Source organism: Dothidotthia symphoricarpi (genome assembly GCF_010015815.1).
Source record: "Dothidotthia symphoricarpi CBS 119687 unplaced genomic scaffold P153scaffold_18, whole genome shotgun sequence".
Lineage (NCBI taxonomy): Eukaryota > Fungi > Ascomycota > Dothideomycetes > Pleosporales > Dothidotthiaceae > Dothidotthia > Dothidotthia symphoricarpi.
In genome coordinates, this window is record NW_022985025.1 from 330,623 (window position 1) to 349,372 (window position 18,750).

An 18,750-nucleotide genomic window follows, 5' to 3' on the forward strand; every position below is an offset into this window, starting at 1 on the left:
TGATGATAGATGCTGATAGCCTCGATACCCTGGATCAACAATAGATAGAAATGGCTCTAAGCAAGAGCGAAGATGTATGTATTGGATGCTGTGTTGCTTATAGTCGAGCAGCAACAAGACTGAGGTAGATATTCCAGATAAGCCCGCAGAAGCTGAGGAACATGATACGGCGCTCGACGGGGATATATGTGGTGCTGAAGAAGTTCGCAATGGGCCAGACCTTGTACGAGTCGAAGATGAGACCGAATAGCTCCTGCACAGTTGTTAGCATATCGCACTAACAGCACTCAAAAGTTCGGGAAAGTACTTACGTTTCTGAAATCTAGCACAATCAATGCCATAGTCTTGCCCTTCATGATGCCAAATAATATCAGAAACATCGACTGATTCAACAGCGCACCCATCGTGATACACTATCCTCGTCAGCACAATTCTTCCACCCTATCATCTCAAGACACAACTTACATCCGTAAACCACTTCCTAAAGATATTCCACCAGTTCCTCACCTTCACCTCCTCGACGCCCCTCTTATCCTCTCCATCTTCTTTCAATCCCAGCGCTTTCTCCTCGTCCGCACCGCTTGGCTGTGTGACCACCTTCCATCCTGGAAACCTGCGCTCAAGCCAATTCTGCCAATGGTAGTTTATTGGCGCGGTGAGCGCCACCATAAACGCGAACTGGAGGAACAGCACGCGGTCGAAGACAAAGGGTTTTTCGTCGCGCCATGCTTTCAGGCGTTGCGCGATTACATTGGAACAGCAATCGATTGCGAGAGCAGAGAGGCAGGCGACGACGATTGGGGGGAGCTTCATGACGAGGCTGGGTGTCCGAGCGTGTTGTGAGATGTGAGGATCGTGAGTTGAAGTGAGGGGTCAGCGCGGGAGCGTCAGCATCGATGTATAGTTGCTGCAGCTGGGATTGTCAACGAGGGATACCGAAGGTGCAAAAGCCTGGCAGGTAAGCAGGTGGGAAGAGCGGCATTACAGACTGCGTGTCGCTCCGTAATTCACTTCGGACCGCAAATTGATGATGCATCCTTCGGCACAATTGATGCCGAATCAGATGTTCGAGACGACGCGCCGAGCATGACTAATCTACGACGCGTTGGCTTGTTTTCGAGACGACGTGTCTGTAAATGTGTATTTTCTACGGCATTTGTGGGCTAGCAGTGGGGAAGGTGATTGGGAGTGTTTCAAGTTCAATTGGCCACCTATCGATTGCATCTTCTCGATCTCCGCAATTTGGCGAGTGCGGAACGCAAACAACACCTTGATGATATGGTGTAGAGATATCAGCTTTCGAAATCACAACACATCTTCAAGACATCTTAAAGCCCTTAAGTTCTCGGTGTGCGAATGCCTTAGATAAAAGGTATCCAGACTCGAGTAGTCTTCTTGTATACTTCGTAGTCGTGACCGAAAAATCCTATCAGATGCTTCTCTTCGTCTGTTCTCCGATTAGATGCTGGGGCTGTAGGTGGGATGGGAGAGATGAAGACATACGTGATATTCGTTGACTGAAGAACCACCACAGGACGCCGGTATAACCTAAGAAGGATACTACGTTGCCTAGCATGACTTGTGTTCCGATGCCCCACCAAAAGAAGCCAAAGTATGACGGATGGCGGAAGTAGGCGTACAGCCCGTTCGTTACCAGCTCATGGTCCTCCTTCTTGCGCGACTGGACTTTGTGATTGAAGTTGGTGCCTGCCTGCGCCATAGCAACGCTCCGAACGACCTGACCCACTATAATCATGGCGATACCCAGCGCAATTACCGACGGAGTGCTGACTCGAGTCTGCCACTTTGGAAAGAAGTAGGTTGTTATAAACGTCTCGATGAAAGCCATTCCATGGGCTATGCGATACTGAGTGCCATTCGTGAGGAGGAACGAGGACACGAATGCTCCCGGGGTGTTGTATCCGGCCGTTGTGTAGAACTCAAGGAAGTGAAATATAGACAGCGTTCCGAGGAAGAAGCAAGGACGCCAGAACTGGCTACCATGGTATGCAAGGAGCGCCGTCATGAGGAAGCCAAACACGGCAGCACATCCTAGACAGAAGGCACGCACCGCAATTCCTACGAGCGAGCGCTTTCCCCCAGGAAAAAACTCAAGCGTGATAGCATCGACGCTCTTTGTTTGTACGTTGGACGCTTCTCGAGCTCGTAGCTTCGTGTCTAGTTCGGGTGTCCACTCGCCCGGCTGTGTAGGACGGTTGACAGGAAAAGAGATGTCGACGTGCGACGGGGCGACTGATCCGTTGGAGGCCATGATGTGTAGCTGGAATGGAGGGGACGCGGGGGCAGACGAGGGAGGAGGGTCAAGGCATAGTAAATGACAAGGGCAGGAAACCTCGGAGTGGACTACTGCAACAGCTCCTTTGGGCAACAGCAGCACAATAGTAACTTGCTGCAGGTTATCCCTTTGCCATTGTTTTCGAGGCGCGTCCGGGCTTCAGGCGGGACGATCATTTATTAGCGTGCCAAGCAAGCGTCAACCATCCTTTCTGCCTCATGGCCCATCCGGTTCACGTCGCTGTTACCCATCCCTCGACCGTCAGGCATCCAACATGGAACTCTCCGAGAATAAGCAACGGATGGCTCGCGGGGAACTCTATCATGCCTTCACTCCTGAGCTGATCGCAGAGCGAGCCCGCTGCAAGCGCGCATGTACTCGATATATTAATGCTGATGACATCTCGCGTCGAAAGCTCACTGAACTTTTTCGAGAGTATGTGATACACCGTGAATTTACGAAAGTGGTATCTTCAATCTTACGCCGCGATCAGTGTTGTTCAGGACAGGACACCATTGCCACCGCAAGCGTCAACTCCTGAAGAAGATGACAAGCTATTCGAAGACGATCCCTGGGTCGAGTCACCATTGGCCATGGACTACGGCTACAATGTTCGTCTCGGCAAGAACGTCTACGTCAATTTCAATTCCATCTTTGTCGATACGTGCCTAATCACCATTGGATCTCGCACGCTTGTAGGTCCGAACGTGTCATTCTACTCTGGCACTCACCCTCTAGATCCTGTCATCCGTCAGGGAACCCGCGGCCCAGAGCTTGGCAAGGAAATACATGTCGGTGAAGATTGTTGGATCGGTGGCAACGTGGTTGTCTGCCCTGGTGTCACCATCGCCAGAGGCAGCGTAGTCGGTGCCGGGAGCGTAGTGACCAAAGACGTCCCTGAGTTCACGGTCGTCGCAGGCAACCCTGCTAAGATCATTCGAAAAATCGTGACTTCTATGGATCCCACGTCGGGCGGTGCTGAATGGGGAGGTTGGCCCGTTGAACAAAACGGAGGTGGGAATTCCATGGCAGAGAGTTGAAACGGTTTTCGCTGCACTACAAAATCAAGTAAACTTGGACACTTGTCGTCACTTTACGCCTCCAACAAAGATGGAATATTCGAACGTCTGGAGTAGTAGTCTACTGACAATATGCTCCCGAGCGAAGAGCGGCTCATTGATCATACTGATCAAAACAACTCATCTTTGGGGCGAAGCGTTCGTTATGTTCGTTCTGCACCCTCGACTTTCACATTGCTCATTCGAATCTTGCATTCATTTGACAACTTCGCTTTCGTAATTACATCATGTTCGTCCTTGTGTGGAGTAGCAGGATCTTCTCCGTATTACAGATGTTCCAGAACGACTCGAAACCCAGCTCAGGCTTTCCCCGACTTTGACTTGCTACCCTTGGGGAACCTTATTTACAACGTCCTGACTCGCTATCTTAACTGCCGCTACCGGCAAAAGTAGAAATGCGCATAGCGTTTGTTTCACCACACGCATCAGCCGGAGGCGGGAGCTAAGGTATGATACACGACCTGATCGCTTCCCGTCTGCCAAGACTTGCGAAACCTCTCTCCAGACGCCATCAAAACAATAACATCGAACTCTGTAACAACATTCACGAAGCCTTTACACCTCTACCATGGGGTACCCGGCGGAAGTCGATCTTCATACTGAGCGATCTGCTCCAGCCGACATTCTGTCTGGCCCCAGAGAACACGGAGTTGTCTACCGTACCGTCTGCAACATTGCAAGGGCAAGGTTCGCCTAGTCAGTTCTGTTTAATGCTCCAAGGCTGCTTTGTTGCAGCTCGATGCCACGAAAATGAGGGTGTTTGTCTCACCACGAAGTGATGGTACATCTGAGGCAAGCGCACTTGACGGGGTATCAAGAAGGATACAAATATCCCACGATGCCACACCCGTTCTATTATCATCGGGCAGGTTCCTCAATCATTACGGGCTAATAATCTATATCCAGCATCTTCCAAATTTCTCTAATTCATTCCAAACTATCGTTTAACACATTGACTCAGTACTTTCACACAATATTCACCATGAAGTACATCATCCTCGCTTCTCTCCTTTCTTCGGCAGCTTTTGCTGTTCCCCTTGCTCAGCCGAACAGGGGTAACGGTAATACGGGCGCGACGACTGCAGGCCAGACGACTACGCAACAGGGTACTACAGTGAGTCTTAGAATGTCGCGTTCAACAAGACGAAAGACTAACGAGAAATTAAGGGCCAGCAGTCAACTCAACAGGGGACCAACGGTCAAACTAGCGGAACCCAGAATGTCAACACTGGAGGCGCTGCGACTGGCCAGACACCCACTGCAGGTGACCTCGCTACTGCTGTGTCCAACTGGATGGCCGACACTTCTATGGTGTCGAACTTTCTTAACACAGGCCCAAACATCCAGAACAATGCCCAGTTCAAGCAGGCTGCTCTCGTTGCGTTCAACGCTGAGGTCGACGAGCTCACTCACAAGGCTATCATCGACGCTGCCAACAGTGGTGATCCCAATGTCCAGGCTGCCAACAGCACCCTCGCCACTGGTGGAGCTTTCATGGATGTTGTCACCAAGCTCCAAGTGATGTCTGTTCAGGGTCGAGCTGCTGTTGCGAACATTGACTTGATCAATCAGAACCGTTGCGTCAACGGTAAGTTCTGTGATAGTGGGGGCCATGAATATCGCTAACACATCTCAGTTCTGCCCAACATCGACGCGTATATGGCTTCCACTGGTTCCAATTCTCAGGCTGTTCGTCCTATTGTTTGTGATCAGACTGGTATCGCAGGCGGCGTTCAGGGCACCGGAGCCACGCAGCCAGGCGCGGCCGCCGGTACTCCTAACGCCGCTTTCCTTGCTGCTAAAGCTCTTGCACAGGGCACTGGAAGCGGTCTTGTCGACAACGACGCAAACGGTATTCCCGCGGCCCAGGCTGCTGCGGCGGCTGGACTCACTCCTACAGGCCAGGCTACTGCGGGAACCATTCAAGGACAGCAGGGTCTTCAAGGAAACGGTACCGCAGGAACCACTCAGAGTCAGCAGGGTAGTGGTACCGCTGGAACTGCTACAGGTCAGCAAGGTACTGGCACGACGGGTGCCACCCAAAGTCAAACCAGTCCACAAAGCACCAGTACAGCGGCAGCCACCCAAGGCCAGACTGGCCAACAGAGCACCGGTACAGCGGGAACCACTCAGGGCCAGAAGGGTCAAACTGGACAGCAGACACAGACTGGTATGTTCTACCTAGCTTTTCACATATTTCACGTACTAAATTCTATTAAGGCAACAATGGGAACACCTCGCAGAGAGGTCAGCGAGCTAAGGCTGGCGGGTTCTTTGGACAGAACACTACCGGACAGCGAACCCAGTCAGCCCAGGGCCAGCGAGCGCAGCGGCAACAAGGCGGGGCCACAGCAGGAGGCGCTGGTCGCGGTGCGGGTGCTACTGGCGCTACGCAGTAAGCTGGCAATGAAATACGACTGGGAATGGAGGAGCGAGAGCGTTGTGCTGGACACGGATCACTCCTTTAATTTTCATCGATGTTTGATGAGTAATGGGTATGATGTAGATAACTTGTAGTTGTCTGGTTTGACGTGGAGGAATTGGCAAGATATAAGATGCTGGATATAGTTATTGGATAGGTCTTGGAAGCCTTGAGACTTGACTATTTCTTATGTTCTGTATCCTGGGCATTGTGAAGTAGAGAGCTGTCTTGTTCGAGTGATTGTAAGTTGCTGATCTTGCAATAGTGAAGTCATGGTACTCGAAAAAGCCTAATGAAACCCTAAAATGAAGGCCTCGTAAAGCGGTAATGATTTCAGAGTGGATGGTGGATTGGATGCGAGCGAAGTAGAGCCATCATTAAAACGAATTGTTTGATACATAGACTGCTGGAAATCTAGACTATCACATACGACCCTAGGAAACTGAACAGAGCCTTCTATATGCTCAGCTGTACACAAGCAGTCTATTCCCTTCTCAACAAGCTCCGAGAGTCAATCTGGGTGAGCGAAGTGCGACAACTTGTCACCGCGACAGCATGTGATCGCGTGTATGACGCCAGCACCAAGACTGTCGAGATGCTGAGAACTTTTCATAAGCTTATGTGTCTTTGCACAGTGCTATGGCTTAGCGTTACAAGGCTGGGAAGATACGACTTCTATTTGATACTTCTACGAGTCATTCTAAATATTGATTGGGACATTTTTTTCATTTTGAGATGTTCATGGCATGAAAAGGAAGACGAGGAGCGAGTCTGAAAAGATTCGTATTTGTAACATGAGCTGACTTGGTGAAGGTAATAAGTCGACATTGTTCGCTACAGTAGTCAGCTTAAGGGAATGGATTGTTCCATGTAGGCCTGTTGTTAGTCCACTCAGTCCTCAACGCATCAATCTTCCCAATAAAGGTCAACTCATTTTGTGCGTCTGCACCCCCACGATTCGCCATGTTACGTTGCGCTTGCGTCGCATAACCTTCTTCCAATGCTGACAGATATTCTTCAACAAGATTGAAGGCGTCGGTGATTGCCGTAGCTGCTCTTCCGCGCACGAAAGTATTCCATTCGGCTTGCAGGCCGAGTGGTCTCCATGTTCGTTGTTGGCCCCGGATGTCTTTCTGGTAGGTGTTGAGATATGTGTTTTCCAGCAGGTTCAGCCGGGTGCCAATGCGGTTTTTCTGTCGGACAAGGTTGCCTAGGATAGTCGGGTCGTTGTGATATCTGATGGCAGTGATTGAATTCTTCACATATTGGAAGAGATTATCGCCCCACCCTGCATAATCCTGCAGAGTATAACTGTTGTACGCCACGTCCTTGCCCCAATATCCTTCCTTGATACTGTTGACCTCTGCGTGGAGGAGCACGAACTCGTTCAGATAATTGTTTCCTGTACCAGGGAACTCATAGCCGACGTGATCGATAGGGTCTTTGGTAACCCCGTTGATGACTGGCTTATGTTGTGGCTTAACCTGGTACCAGAAGCTCTTGAGGCAGTTGCACGTCGGATATCCCTGGATGACAGGATTGTAACAATCAACAGTCGGATTGCGTTTCGCATAATCTTCGAAGAAGTCTGTAATCAACTGGAATTCTAGAATATGCTCGGTTGCATATTTAGGCGTGTCTGCAGGGAAGGGAATCTGTCCGAAGCCAAAGTCCGTGCATTGATTGGGGTTCGTATAGCCATATGCAAGAGCACCAGGAAGAGCCTGTAGAATGTCCAGTCAGTACTATGCTCCAAGATTCGAGGAGGCAGTGCTATCAGATAACTTACAGCTTGTAGTTCTCCAGAGGAGGGATAACTCAGGGACTTGATCACCATCTTGGCCCTTCCTTCGCAAAACGCGCCCTGTTTAGGAGCTGCACGCTTGTCCAAATGATGATAGGTTGTAACATCTCCGGCTGCACGCTTGGAAACATCACTTTTCCCACTTCCCGGAACTTGGGAAAGCTTGGCACATTCTGTGGTGCCATCTTCAGCGGGTTTTGGGGAGGTTGGACAAAGCAGATTCTGAAGATCGATATGGAACGGTGGACCCCACGGAACTGCTCGTCTCCCAAGAGTGTGCGTGCTGGTAGATGCCATGTCACCCTCTCGATGAGATGAGTTATTCAGGGTGTCGGCGCGGCGACCAATCGAAAGTAAATCCCGTCTGGTAGGCTGGCCAGTTCGAAGATCGGGACACTTGCCGCCGGGAATGATTGGAACCTCTCCCGAGCCTGGCAGATCCCATGTCTTCTTGCCCCAACCAAACTGCGAAGGAGTATCGACCTGCGCATATAGCTTCGCACCAAGAGTCATACCATACGTCCAAGGGCATGTTGCATCTGTGCTCTTGCCAACTCCGACTTCGAATCGAACGTATCCGTCCGCGACAACACCAGCCGTCGCAGCTCCCACCTTCCAGCGATCGTCAAAACGAATACCAAACTCAGCAATGGCCTTCAGGTGGGCTTCAGCCTTGCCTACGGCCCCGACTGCAGCATAGAATTGAGGCTCCAAGAGGCCGTTTTCGTTTCCAGAGTCTCCAGAATCGAGGTCATCTACGATCTTGGGTTCGTAGTCCTGGTCAGCGGCCGGGTATGTCTGGCGTACTTCCCAACCAGCGAGGTCTACCTTTGTCTCGATTTCAGCGGAGAGCGTCAAAGCAGCGTTGAACTCGCCAGCGACCCTCACGGACGGTCCAATCGTGACGATGCCTGGCACTCGGAATGATGCACCTGGGAACGGCAGTGTGAGGATAGTTTTCTCTCCTGATTCAACACTGACGCGGATAAGGGCCTCGAGTGTAAATGTCGCTGTTACCTTACCTTGATTCATGAAAGTAAGGTATGATTGGCTCAAGTCCAACGGGCTTCCTGGGCTGGCAAAGTTGAGCTTCGTGATAAGTGTGAATCCAAAGCTCGTGGAGACGCTGACGTCCGTCAAAGCTTGAACAAGGATGTGTGCGTTTAATTTGGTGTTGCCGTCGCCGCATTCGACCTTGTCATCAATAATCTTAGCAATGAATTGCTCTTTGACATTATGCGTAAACTCAGTCTTGATCTCAGGCTGGACCAGATTTTTGAGCCAGGCAATGATATCTGAACCAAACCATCGCTTGTGAAGGTCATTGTGGCTAAGCATGCCGCCATGGTAGTCGTCTCTCCATTCTTCCTCAAGCCACCTCTTGTGATTGCCGCCGACGTCTGAGAGTGATCGCTTGGCTTTGCGCTTGCTCGCCGCGGCAGCAACAACGTTGTCCCAGTAGTTGTCCTTATTCGAGAAGTCGATTCGCATGTGAGTCTCGCCAGAGTCACGAGGCACGCGACGGAACTCATAGTCGAAGGTGAGGTCGTACACCATTGGCTTCGCGTCCCCTGCTAGCCGTTTGACTAGGTGATGGGGTATGCTTTGCTCCTTTGATGGCACCATGGACTTCGCAACTGCGTAGCGACCTGCTCCGCATCCTGCCGGCATCTCAAGGATAGTGCCTGGTACGCCATGTCCCAGTCCAATCTTGTGACAATTGCTGTCTTCTGAATTATCTGTGCAGAACATCTGGATCGTTTGCTCCTCCTCACTGGAACCTCCTTTGCAATTGAAGAGCTCCCAATGTGATCCGTCGCGCTTGTCAAGAGACTGTTGAAGCTCTTCTGGGGACGCTAAGACAATGAATTGAAACGCAGCATCACCAGGATCACTATCAGTCTTTCCACCTTGGCCGCCAAATGTATCGTCGACTTCCAGTATGAAGTCGGTGTGGACATCGTCGCCTGTAGGTGGGTCCTTGAAAAGCCGGTCCAAGGGAACTGGTAAGAATAGTTGTTTGCCGTCTGTAGGATCGCAGCAGTAAACTCTCGATCTCTCCATGCGTGGAAAGCACGATTGCCCAGCCCCATATGGACTATCAGTAAGCTGCACTTGCTTTCCGACAGGACAGTGGTTATCGTAACATGTGTCGGAAGATCCAGGGTCACCGTACCAACGGCAGTTATCCCAGTTCTTTGCATCCTTTTTCGGGCAGCAGTATCTTTTCTGCATCTCCATGTCCTGCTTTTCGAGCCACCTGACCAACGGTGTGTCGAAAAGCGTTAGCGCATCGGCAAGATCAGCGATTGTACTCATGAAAGTACCAGAGAAGGTCATGGTTGTATCATCATTGTCGCAACTCTGGCCAACGCCAGCCCAGTAACAATCGTTCTCTTTTGCTGCGGGTGACTCGCAACAATACGCTTTGTTTCCATCTTCGCAGTACCGGCCATCGCCCCATTTGTTCATTTGGAGCATTACCTCATTGTCCTGACAATGGCCGTTGCACGAAGTGGGGTTGCCACGCCATTTACATTTTTTCGGGTCGGGTGCACTCGCGGTGGGACAGCACAGTTGACTGTCTTTTCCCTTAGAATGCCTTGTGACTGGTTTGGCGCCACCACAGGGCTGTTGAGTGATCTTGAAAAAGCCAGCTTTGCAGGTGCCACCGCAATCGGTTACGTAACAATCAGGCACGGTAGCATCGTCCCAGTAGGAAGCGTCATCGGCAGTCATAGCCAGAGCTTTGATTGATTTGGGGCTGACCACTGCGTTGAGAGCTTCCAGATCGTCAGTGTCTTGATCAATTGCCCAGATAAGTAAGCCGCCGACCCCCAGCTTGTTGGCGAAATCGATCTTGGCTTTGAATGTTTCCTCATCATCATACGAGACCCACTGATCTTGATTCCATGTTATGTACTTGACGGCAGCTTCTTTGTCATGGTAAGGCTTGATATTGTGTTGTTTGATGATGTCTTGGATCTCCTTATAAGTGAGGGTTCCAGAGTTCTTAGAGCATGGTCCTGGAGCTGCACCACCTTTGAAATTGCATCCTGGTTGGTAACATGCAGTGTTCGACAACTGAAAGCTTCGACCATAGAATCCTAGGCCAAGATTCAGCTTCTCGGGCTTGATATCGTTGCGCCAGAAGAGGTCGAGGGCGAGTTTGATCTCTGTCAGGTTCGAATGCCCGTAAATGTGGTTGCCAATTGGGTTCGTAGAGTCCCAAATGCCGTGCAAGTCGTAGCTCATAACGTTAATAAAGTCTACATAGTCCACAGCCTTGAGATCGAAATGCCTGAGGTACCAAAAGCTGGTTGGGACCGTAAAGGAAACAACGTAGTGCATCTGTTGTTCCTTGTTGGCCTCGTCCAATTCCTTCAAGAAGGTAACGAAATTTTTGCCATCATCGGGTCGGCCGCCGCGGTCAGGGGCTCCGGGATATTCCCAATCAAAATCGACTCCATCAAATGCATACTGACGCAAGAACGCGAACAGTTTCTTGATGAACTTGGCTCGGTTCGTTGAGGTGCTGACCATATCACTGAACACCGGCTGAGTCGCGGTACCGTTGTCATTGAAGGTCCAACCGCCTAGAGAAATCACGGTTTTGAGGCCAGGGTTACTTTTCTTCACTTCTGTGAACTGCGAGAAAAGATCCGGTTCCAGGTCGTCCATGGGTACCAGATCAAAATCGCCGGGAGAGATGTAACCGAAAGAGAAGTACAAATGCGTTAGGGCACCAGTTGGGATATTATTGAAATCCTGTAAGATATGTCAGTCAAGTATGAATTAACGTATGAGGAGGGATGTAGGGTCTGTACCATCCCCTGGCATTTTCTGTCGTGTGCCCATGCTTCATAGTAACCGATAACTCTCTTCTGAACGTCACCTCCAGAGCTACCTGATCCGGGTTGATCACAATTGCTTTGACAGCTAGGTTCCTCTTCAGTTCCCTTGTCGCAGAACTCATCTGTCATCCCGCAAAAACTATGAGAATTTAGCGGAAGCAAGTGCAACATTTGGACTTGGTTATATACCCGAACTTAGAGCAGCACACATTCAATGCACATTTCTTGCCTGGTGGATCGGAATCTCTACCACACTCTGCCTTGGCATGGCAATTTGACCAGCAAACTTCGTTAGGGCTTTGACCGTTCGTACCACAGTATTTCTCGCCATAATTACAGTATCCAGTCGCTTTTGGACAGCAGGCCCCGTTCTTACATGGCTTGGACTCAGAGCACGAATAGTCGTCTTCGGCCCTTGACTCAAGTGATCGCGGGAAAAGGTCAATACCTGGCGCGACAGGACATATCGGTGCATCTTCATCACGCTGTAGCTTGGCGGAATAATCAAAAGGTCTAGAGTTTGGTTAGCACGATGTATATGTGGGAATGCAGGATCAATTTGCGGCTCCCTCAGAATATCTAAGGCTCTGACGGTTCACAAATTGCTTCGCACTCTACTTATGAGTGATGTCCTTGTACATACGAGACTGGATTCTTGCAAATCGGTGCAATGGCTTTCTTATGAAAATGAGAGTGAGAATGAGCGTGTGTCCGTGGTAAAGCAGTAGTGAATGGTATTGTGCAGAGAACGATAGTCCATAACCAAAGGATGAACGCTTTTCGAGCCATATCGCGCGAAGAGCCTAAGTAAAAGAAAGAATGGAAGGGTTGAAACCTGAGAGCTGTTGAGGGTAGACCTCATTTTGGAGATATGTAAATACTTCTGCTCTCAAGATTCATTCCACTAACCAGGTGAGACTGGTGCACCCTGTAAGGGACATGCGTCAGAAGTGGATGACCGGGATGTGTTCAAGCCAGCTTCTCCGCCTTAGTGGGTCCCTGGAGCACCGTCGTTACGCTAATCAGGTGCTAGATAGATTGACTTTTCCTGCCAGGTACTGGCACCTCGGGAGCGACCCTTGTTAGAAGCTGGCAAATCATCAGTCGCAGGTCAAAGTTTTTACAGTAGAGGTTCTCAATTGCCGAACTATAACAGGGGTCCTTCCCGACAAGCCAATAGTAATACACTAGAAGCATGCACGTAGCTATATCTATCAGCAGAAAGCCTTGTAAGGCCACCCACCAGGACAATTAGCTAGGATATGGATAAGTATGAAAGAGCAAAGATTGTTGCTTGAAACTTTAGCGCTTACTTCCTTTAGCAACATTTAATAGTATGGGACAGACTAAGGTCAGATCGGTTGTTTCGTCCTATGAAGATTGTCGGACTGCCAGGGAATTTCCAGACCAGGGGCGCGGCGGCACTTTAGTCAGTGGTTCGAAGTCTGCGGCGTATGTATAAAGCTGAGTGCTGGTCGAAGTCCTTGAAGTTTGTTTCCCTAGTTGTGGCCGACACACCTGATATATTTGCAGAGGTAGTTTGGAAATGTAATGTGACTGTAGACTTAATCGAGGCGAGAGGTCTGCAATCTGCAACCCTGAAATGCCAAGATCGCACTTTTACGCCCCGATACTAGAGTCATTGGAATTAACCACACTACTTTGGCGAAACGCTTGGCACCATCAGATTGCCGGTAGGCCGTAGATGGCTTCAGCCTGAGCCCCATCTTTTCCCCTGCGTTAGCTTGTGATTGGCACACATGAGGCCCCATTACCTGGGTAGTCAAGCACGCGGTGCGATACTAATTTCAAGTCCTATCTCGGGCCGCACCACTAGCGCATCCACTTCGCAGCTTGATCTTACAGTTAGTCATTCGTCCTTCCTGATCCGGTATATTGTGAGGTCAACTCCCTGGTCCTTGTCTAGTATCTGGTCAATTTGGCAAGGTTTTACCATAGATATAGATTGCTCCCAATTCCGAGTTGGAGGCCTGAAAACCCTTATTCATCAAAATGTCGGCGACCTGGACCCGTGAACTTCTTTTACTGGGGCAGGCCCATGTAAGATCGGCTCATGTCATGTCTCGAGATGCCGGATGTACCCACATGACAACCCTCTTGCAATGATGTATACTAACTTAGACATCCGACTTCGTACCTGTGTGAAGGGAGGCACCTTAAGCTGTCAGTCTTGAACTCTTTTGTGCAGTTTTCTGCAGACCACACTCTTTTGGTATCGTTATCCTCAAGACACTTCAATTGGGAGACTGCATCAACGATGGCCTTCCAATGGCTTTTGCCGCTCACGCTCGTTTTCCGAGCAGCTCATGCGCTTCCATTCTTTACCAACGGGACGATACCTACTAATCTGACAACTACATGCGCAAATGCACTACTTACAGATGTCATACAATGTCCCCCAACAGCTGCTCGTTTCATGAACGGCTTTTATTATCCGCCAGCGACTTTGGAGAAAGCTTGCACCAGCGCCTGCTCCACGGCGCTGGAACAATACGAAACTCAGGTTAGGACTGCTTGTGTAGGGCAGACCTGGGCTGGCTATGACGATGAGAATGATGCCCCTCTCGACATGATCCCCAATCTGATGCGATACAATTGGGATTTGGCTTGCATTCAGGACTCCGGGCGATGGTGCAACGTAGTCGCTGCAGCGGCCGCGGTGCAAGCAGATCCGGGCCGTACGTATCTTGGTCTCACTGCTGCACGGGTACTGACAACCAACAGAGAGTCCTGTCGGATGGGACAGCACACCCCCCACTGATGTGCAGTTTTCAGGACCCTGTGACTTGTGCTTCATCAAGAACCTTCAGAAGCAGGCTGGATCGCCCTATTACTATGGACCACAATTACAGTCAAGCTCAATCTATCAATCCAAGACGTCAAGCTGCGGAGTGGCCGGTTATCCTTTGACTACTTCGACTTTACCTTGGTCATTGTACGTTAGCCACCTCGGTTGCATTCGTTTGCCCTAGTTGACATCGTGAACAGGCCACAAGCTGCAACTCCAACACCTTCATCGTGTGCTGGTAAAAAGTATACCGTTGCCTCTGGGGACGACTGCTACAAGGTCTCCAAAACCAATGGCATTGGAACGGCGTGGCTACTCTCGGACAACAACCTTGCTGCTTACTGCAGCGAATTTCCCACGAGTGGTGAACTATGCATCCAGAATACTTGTGAGATTTATACAGTAAATACTACTGATACTTGTGAGTCCATGGCGAAGTCTAACAACATAACAATTGCACAACTCAAGGCCTGGAACCCAGTAAGTTGGCGTTGTTCGGCCTATCACAACTTCAAATGAGCTGCTAACGTCTATAGATCATCAATGCTGGATGTCACAATCTCTATAAGATGAATGAGACATCAATTTGTGTGTCGAATCCTGGTGAGGCCTACGTGACACCTCCAGCGTCGCCTCCACTCGCCCCGAGCACAGCGACCTCGGCGGCTCCAGTTCCAACGAATGCCAAAGACGAATCGAACAGAAATTGTGGATCTTGGTACAATGTAGAGGAAGGCGACTACTGCAATCTAGTCACGATGAGATATGGACTTTCCTTGGAAGACTTCGTGTTCTTGAATCCTTCACTTAACTCGAATTGCACGAACCTGCTATTAGACATCAGTTACTGTGTTGCACCTGTTGGTGATAGTAAGTCAGCTACTGCATCTCAAAATCCACCATTGCTAACACAGGTTTAGTCAACGATTACTCAGGGCGTCCGGGTTATCATACACCCGGCGCGACAGGCTTGCCGTTCACTAAAGTCACCTTTGCCCCCGCGAGCACAACCTGGACGCCGCAAATCACAAGGGTTCCTTTCGCTTCAGGAACACGCGATGATTGCTACCGCTACTTTGACGGCTCGCGAATGCAGACTGATATCTCGGGTACAAACTTTCGCCATCAGTGTGACTTAGCAGCGTCTGTATATGATGTGTCACTCGAAGAAATACTGCTCTGGAATCCTGACCTAGGAACCGATGTTAATACCACAAGCTGTAGTTTCAAAGAAGGTGTACGTTATTGCGGTAGGTTTTATGTTGATCAGCCACCTACTCCAGTAGAAGGTCCAGAGTTCTCTTTCCCCCTTAGGGTCAGTTATCCAGTTCCAAGAGAATGTAGTCATGCCACTAACAATCGTCCTACAGGAGGGATACGATGTCAATTGTACCGACTTTGCGGACGTTCCCAAAGACTTTACATGTAGCGATGTACTCGATGTTTTCGAACTAACCATCGCACAATTCTATAGAATGAATCCAGCCGTAGGCCCGGATTGTTCAAACCTTTGGACGGAACAGGCTTACTGTATGGCTTCGCCCAATACGCCAGCACCCAGTCCGAGCACAAGCATTCTCTCAGTAGCACCTAGCAGCACCTCCATGCTAGGTCCTAGTGCACCGACCCATACCGGACAGCCTGCGAGTAAGTTGTTCTCTATCAGATGATGTTGGCGCAAGATTGGAATGCTAACACAAGTCCGTAGACTGTGTCAAATGGCACACGGTCGTTGATGGTGACAACTGTGCCAGCGTTGCCGACGAATATTTCATCACCCTGGAACAATTCTTTGCCTGGAATCCGGCTGTCTCTAGCGACTGCACGACAAACTTTTGGAAAGACCAAGCGTACTGTGTGGGGACTTCCGATTCAATCAGCATCAGCCGTTCTGCTCAACCAACGCCAACACCGACAAGTGGCCTCGTGGTTCCGACTCCCAACCAGCCGAATAATGTGGTCAGTGATTGTAACAAGGTCGCACAAGCTTTGGAAGGAGACTATTGCTATGTAAGTCAATCTCTTTACCTCCTCAAGTGTCTTCGATTAACGAGTCATGACAGCTGTTTGCCGAACGCAATGGAATCACTACGACGCAACTGTATGCATGGAATCGAGTACTCGAGAACGGCGATGCTTGTGGTAGCTCATTTTGGAAGGACTATTGGTATTGTATCGGCGTAGGAGCGTGAAGTCATTCAAGTTTCCGTGCTAGGTGCTGATAGTAAACATCCTCGCACACCAGCTTGACGCCATCACAATGAACACATAATCCATGGTGACCTGGACTCCGGTTGAATGATGTATACGGCCATATACTATGTGCTAGGTTATAACGTAACATGCTCATTGTCGTAATTGTGATCACTAATCGCATTGCTTTTCACAGGGCTCAGTGACTATTGCTGAGAACAGCAGGCTCACGGGGAGTGGTGCAGTATAGAGCTGATGATAATGCATATCTTCATTTGAACATGTCGACGGTGTGGACGCTACCTCAGGTACATCAGCAACTAGCATTAGCCGCTTTAGCCCCTTGGCATTGTTTCATGCTTCACCTGTAGATATATAGTGTTGCGTTTCCCTGCACCCAATCCACCACATGAATTTATCATACTATAACAACAAAGGACATTTTTTGGGGTTCTGAATACCGCCATGGAGAAGTTACCGCAAGAACTCATCAACAAAATTGTTCTGTATCTAGAACGCTATCCGAATCAGCCACAAGTCCCGATAATCGAACAGCAGAGTCGAGAACCTTCGAAGCTCCCACCGTATGCGATGATTTCTAGCCACTGGAGAGAGGCTGTCGAATTTGTTACGTTCCACAGGCTGCTCATCAAGAGTGATGAGCTGAGTCAACTTCGAGCCATCGTGACAGGCAATCGTCGCAAATATCTAACGAAGCTGCGCTTCATAATCCTGATCCCAGAGTACTCAGAAGAACAATGCGGACGCGTTGAGTCGAAAGAAGAACAGCAGTCCAACAATGAATGCTTCACCCAGATCATCGTAGATTTATTCTCTACTTTGAGGCAGTGGGAGGATGCAGGTCTACTGTGTGGACTACGATTGCAACTAGAGCATGTGCATTCCCCAATTGATCTTCGCGACCGCAACCAAATCCGACTTGAGATAGCGCAGGGCAAGCGCGACAGAGACATCTTCGAAAAACGATGGGAAGACTCCTATCTTGATCTCTCCGAGTCTAACAAGATACCGACACTTTCGAACCTTACTTATCTCAACGTCCAAGGCAGCCTCGTCCGGAAACTTGCGCCTGCAGTCGGACCTCGTCTTGCAGCATTTCTACCTAATGTGACAAGTCTATTCTGGAATTTCGGAGAGGGAGGCGATCATCTGATCAACGTTGAAAACAGGACCACATTCGCGAAGATGCTCGAGCAGACGAAGCTTCAGCAGCGCTCTGTGGCCGAGATCGATTTCCATTCAGAGACTCCATCGGATCAACGGCTGGCAGTACCTTCACGTATACCACCAGGCGCACTATATGATCCGTTCAGTGCCTCCCTGCGTGTCTTTTCACAGAATCTCACATCCCTTGCCCTAAGAGGCTATTTCGATTCAACTCTATTTTGGCCATCAAGCCACGAGACATGCTCCACGCCCACCTGGCCCTTTCTCAAAACACTCAAAGTCTTCTTCAACATGGCAACTCCATCTGGTGACTGGTACTTTGACGGATCGACTGCATCGTCTGATGAGCAGTTTCGCGAGCATGGTAATCCGAAAACTTTGGATCCGTTCCTCACTGCGTTCGCGAAGGCTGTGCAGAGAATGCCTGTCCTCACACATTTCGTGCTCGAGACTGAGCTTGGCTACGACACAGGCTTTTGGGATATATCCTACCACGCGCCTGGCCAGAGAGCGGAGACGGGAGATGAGAGCGAAGATGATGTCGGGGTTCGGCGGGTGTATTATACGGTCGGGGAATTATGGAGACCAGATTATTTCATTGCAGAAGCTTTTCGAGGTATCGGGCGGGAAATCCATGGGTCAGAACTGATTGAGAGATTTCTCGAGCCCAGGTCTTGGACACTTGACTGTTCTATGTTTTCATTTCTATGCTAACCACTTTGGATGGTGGTCCTTCCTTATCTGGTGCAGTCTCGATGGGACCTCCGTCAAAGACAGATATCTGTCCTCCCGAGGCTTGGATTTTATTTACACGTCGTCGGACATTCACAAGCCTTTGCTATCGTGGTCCTCTATTTCTTTTTTGAACGCGGTTGTAGTCACCATAGCCATGTTTATGGGAACAGTGAGGCCTTAAACCTTAAGTCTCCAATAGGTATCGTCACGATATTAAATCTCCTATGCACGTGATGTTTTGGGAGTTTCTGACTGGAGAGTGTTTGCTCTACTGCCGATCTGCGGCCGAACCCAGGCGAAACATCGTTTGTGGTGTTTGAAATGGTTGCCGAGGATGCTGCACTCGTCATTCTACAGTTTCATGTTTGGT

The 18,750-nt window shown here is 49.7% G+C and overlaps 5 protein-coding genes across 5 annotated transcripts; 2 read left to right on the forward strand and 3 right to left on the reverse strand.

Moving 5' to 3' along the window:
* Positions 1-9: 9 nt before the first annotated feature.
* P153DRAFT_84844 (uncharacterized protein) lies at positions 10-1,087 on the reverse strand. The gene is made up of 3 exons (XM_033673444.1): positions 466-1,087; positions 312-413; positions 10-253 (listed from the first exon to the last, which is right to left on the reverse strand). The coding sequence occupies exons 1-3, from the start codon at positions 811-813 to the stop codon at positions 98-100; spliced, it is 606 nt and encodes a 201-aa protein (XP_033520471.1). The 5' UTR covers positions 814-1,087; the 3' UTR covers positions 10-97.
* Positions 1,088-1,361: 274 nt separating this feature from the next.
* Positions 1,362-2,272, reverse strand: P153DRAFT_378302 (prenyl cysteine carboxyl methyltransferas-like protein Ste14; the record flags this gene model as incomplete). The annotated part of the gene is made up of 2 exons (XM_033669783.1): positions 1,362-1,447; positions 1,504-2,272. 2 exons carry the CDS (start codon positions 2,270-2,272, stop codon positions 1,362-1,364), a joined length of 855 nt encoding a protein of 284 aa, XP_033520472.1.
* A 2,085-nt stretch (positions 2,273-4,357) lies between these two features.
* Positions 4,358-5,774, forward strand: P153DRAFT_388831 (uncharacterized protein; the record flags this gene model as incomplete). Its single annotated transcript, XM_033670788.1, has 4 exons — positions 4,358-4,489; positions 4,543-4,963; positions 5,012-5,545; positions 5,596-5,774. 4 exons carry the CDS (start codon positions 4,358-4,360, stop codon positions 5,772-5,774), a joined length of 1,266 nt encoding a protein of 421 aa, XP_033520473.1.
* A 717-nt stretch (positions 5,775-6,491) lies between these two features.
* P153DRAFT_425284 (glycoside hydrolase family 18 protein) lies at positions 6,492-12,244 on the reverse strand (the record flags this gene model as incomplete). The annotated part of the gene is made up of 5 exons (XM_033672534.1): positions 6,492-7,521; positions 7,587-11,369; positions 11,429-11,594; positions 11,645-11,968; positions 12,099-12,244. 5 exons carry the CDS (start codon positions 12,242-12,244, stop codon positions 6,646-6,648), a joined length of 5,295 nt encoding a protein of 1,764 aa, XP_033520474.1. The 3' UTR covers positions 6,492-6,645.
* Positions 12,245-13,627: 1,383 nt separating this feature from the next.
* P153DRAFT_425286 (carbohydrate-binding module family 50 protein) lies at positions 13,628-18,585 on the forward strand. Its single transcript, XM_033672535.1, has 9 exons — positions 13,628-14,154; positions 14,201-14,411; positions 14,465-14,744; positions 14,801-15,134; positions 15,185-15,579; positions 15,635-15,911; positions 15,973-16,274; positions 16,328-16,431; positions 16,895-18,585. The coding sequence occupies exons 1-9, from the start codon at positions 13,734-13,736 to the stop codon at positions 18,357-18,359; spliced, it is 3,789 nt and encodes a 1,262-aa protein (XP_033520475.1). The 5' UTR covers positions 13,628-13,733; the 3' UTR covers positions 18,360-18,585.
* The last annotated feature ends 165 nt before the right edge of the window (positions 18,586-18,750 follow it).

Bases quoted from the DNA above. Each gene is read 5' to 3' on its own strand.
- P153DRAFT_84844 (XM_033673444.1), bottom strand. From the start codon at position 813: ATGAAGCTCCCCCCAATCGTCGTCGCCTGCCTCTCTGCTCTCGCAATC. The intron at 414-465 runs GTAAGTTGTGTC...TGACGAGGATAG, and splicing joins TTAGGAAGTGGTTTACGGAT to TGTATCACGATGGGTGCGCT. The intron at 254-311 runs GTAAGTACTTTC...ACAACTGTGCAG, and splicing joins TTGTGCTAGATTTCAGAAAC to GAGCTATTCGGTCTCATCTT.
- P153DRAFT_425286 (XM_033672535.1), top strand. From the start codon at position 13,734: ATGGCCTTCCAATGGCTTTTGCCGCTCACGCTCGTTTTCCGAGCAGCT. The intron at 15,580-15,634 runs GTCAGTTATCCA...ATCGTCCTACAG, and splicing joins AGTTCTCTTTCCCCCTTAGG to GAGGGATACGATGTCAATTG. The intron at 15,912-15,972 runs GTAAGTTGTTCT...ACAAGTCCGTAG, and splicing joins CCATACCGGACAGCCTGCGA to ACTGTGTCAAATGGCACACG.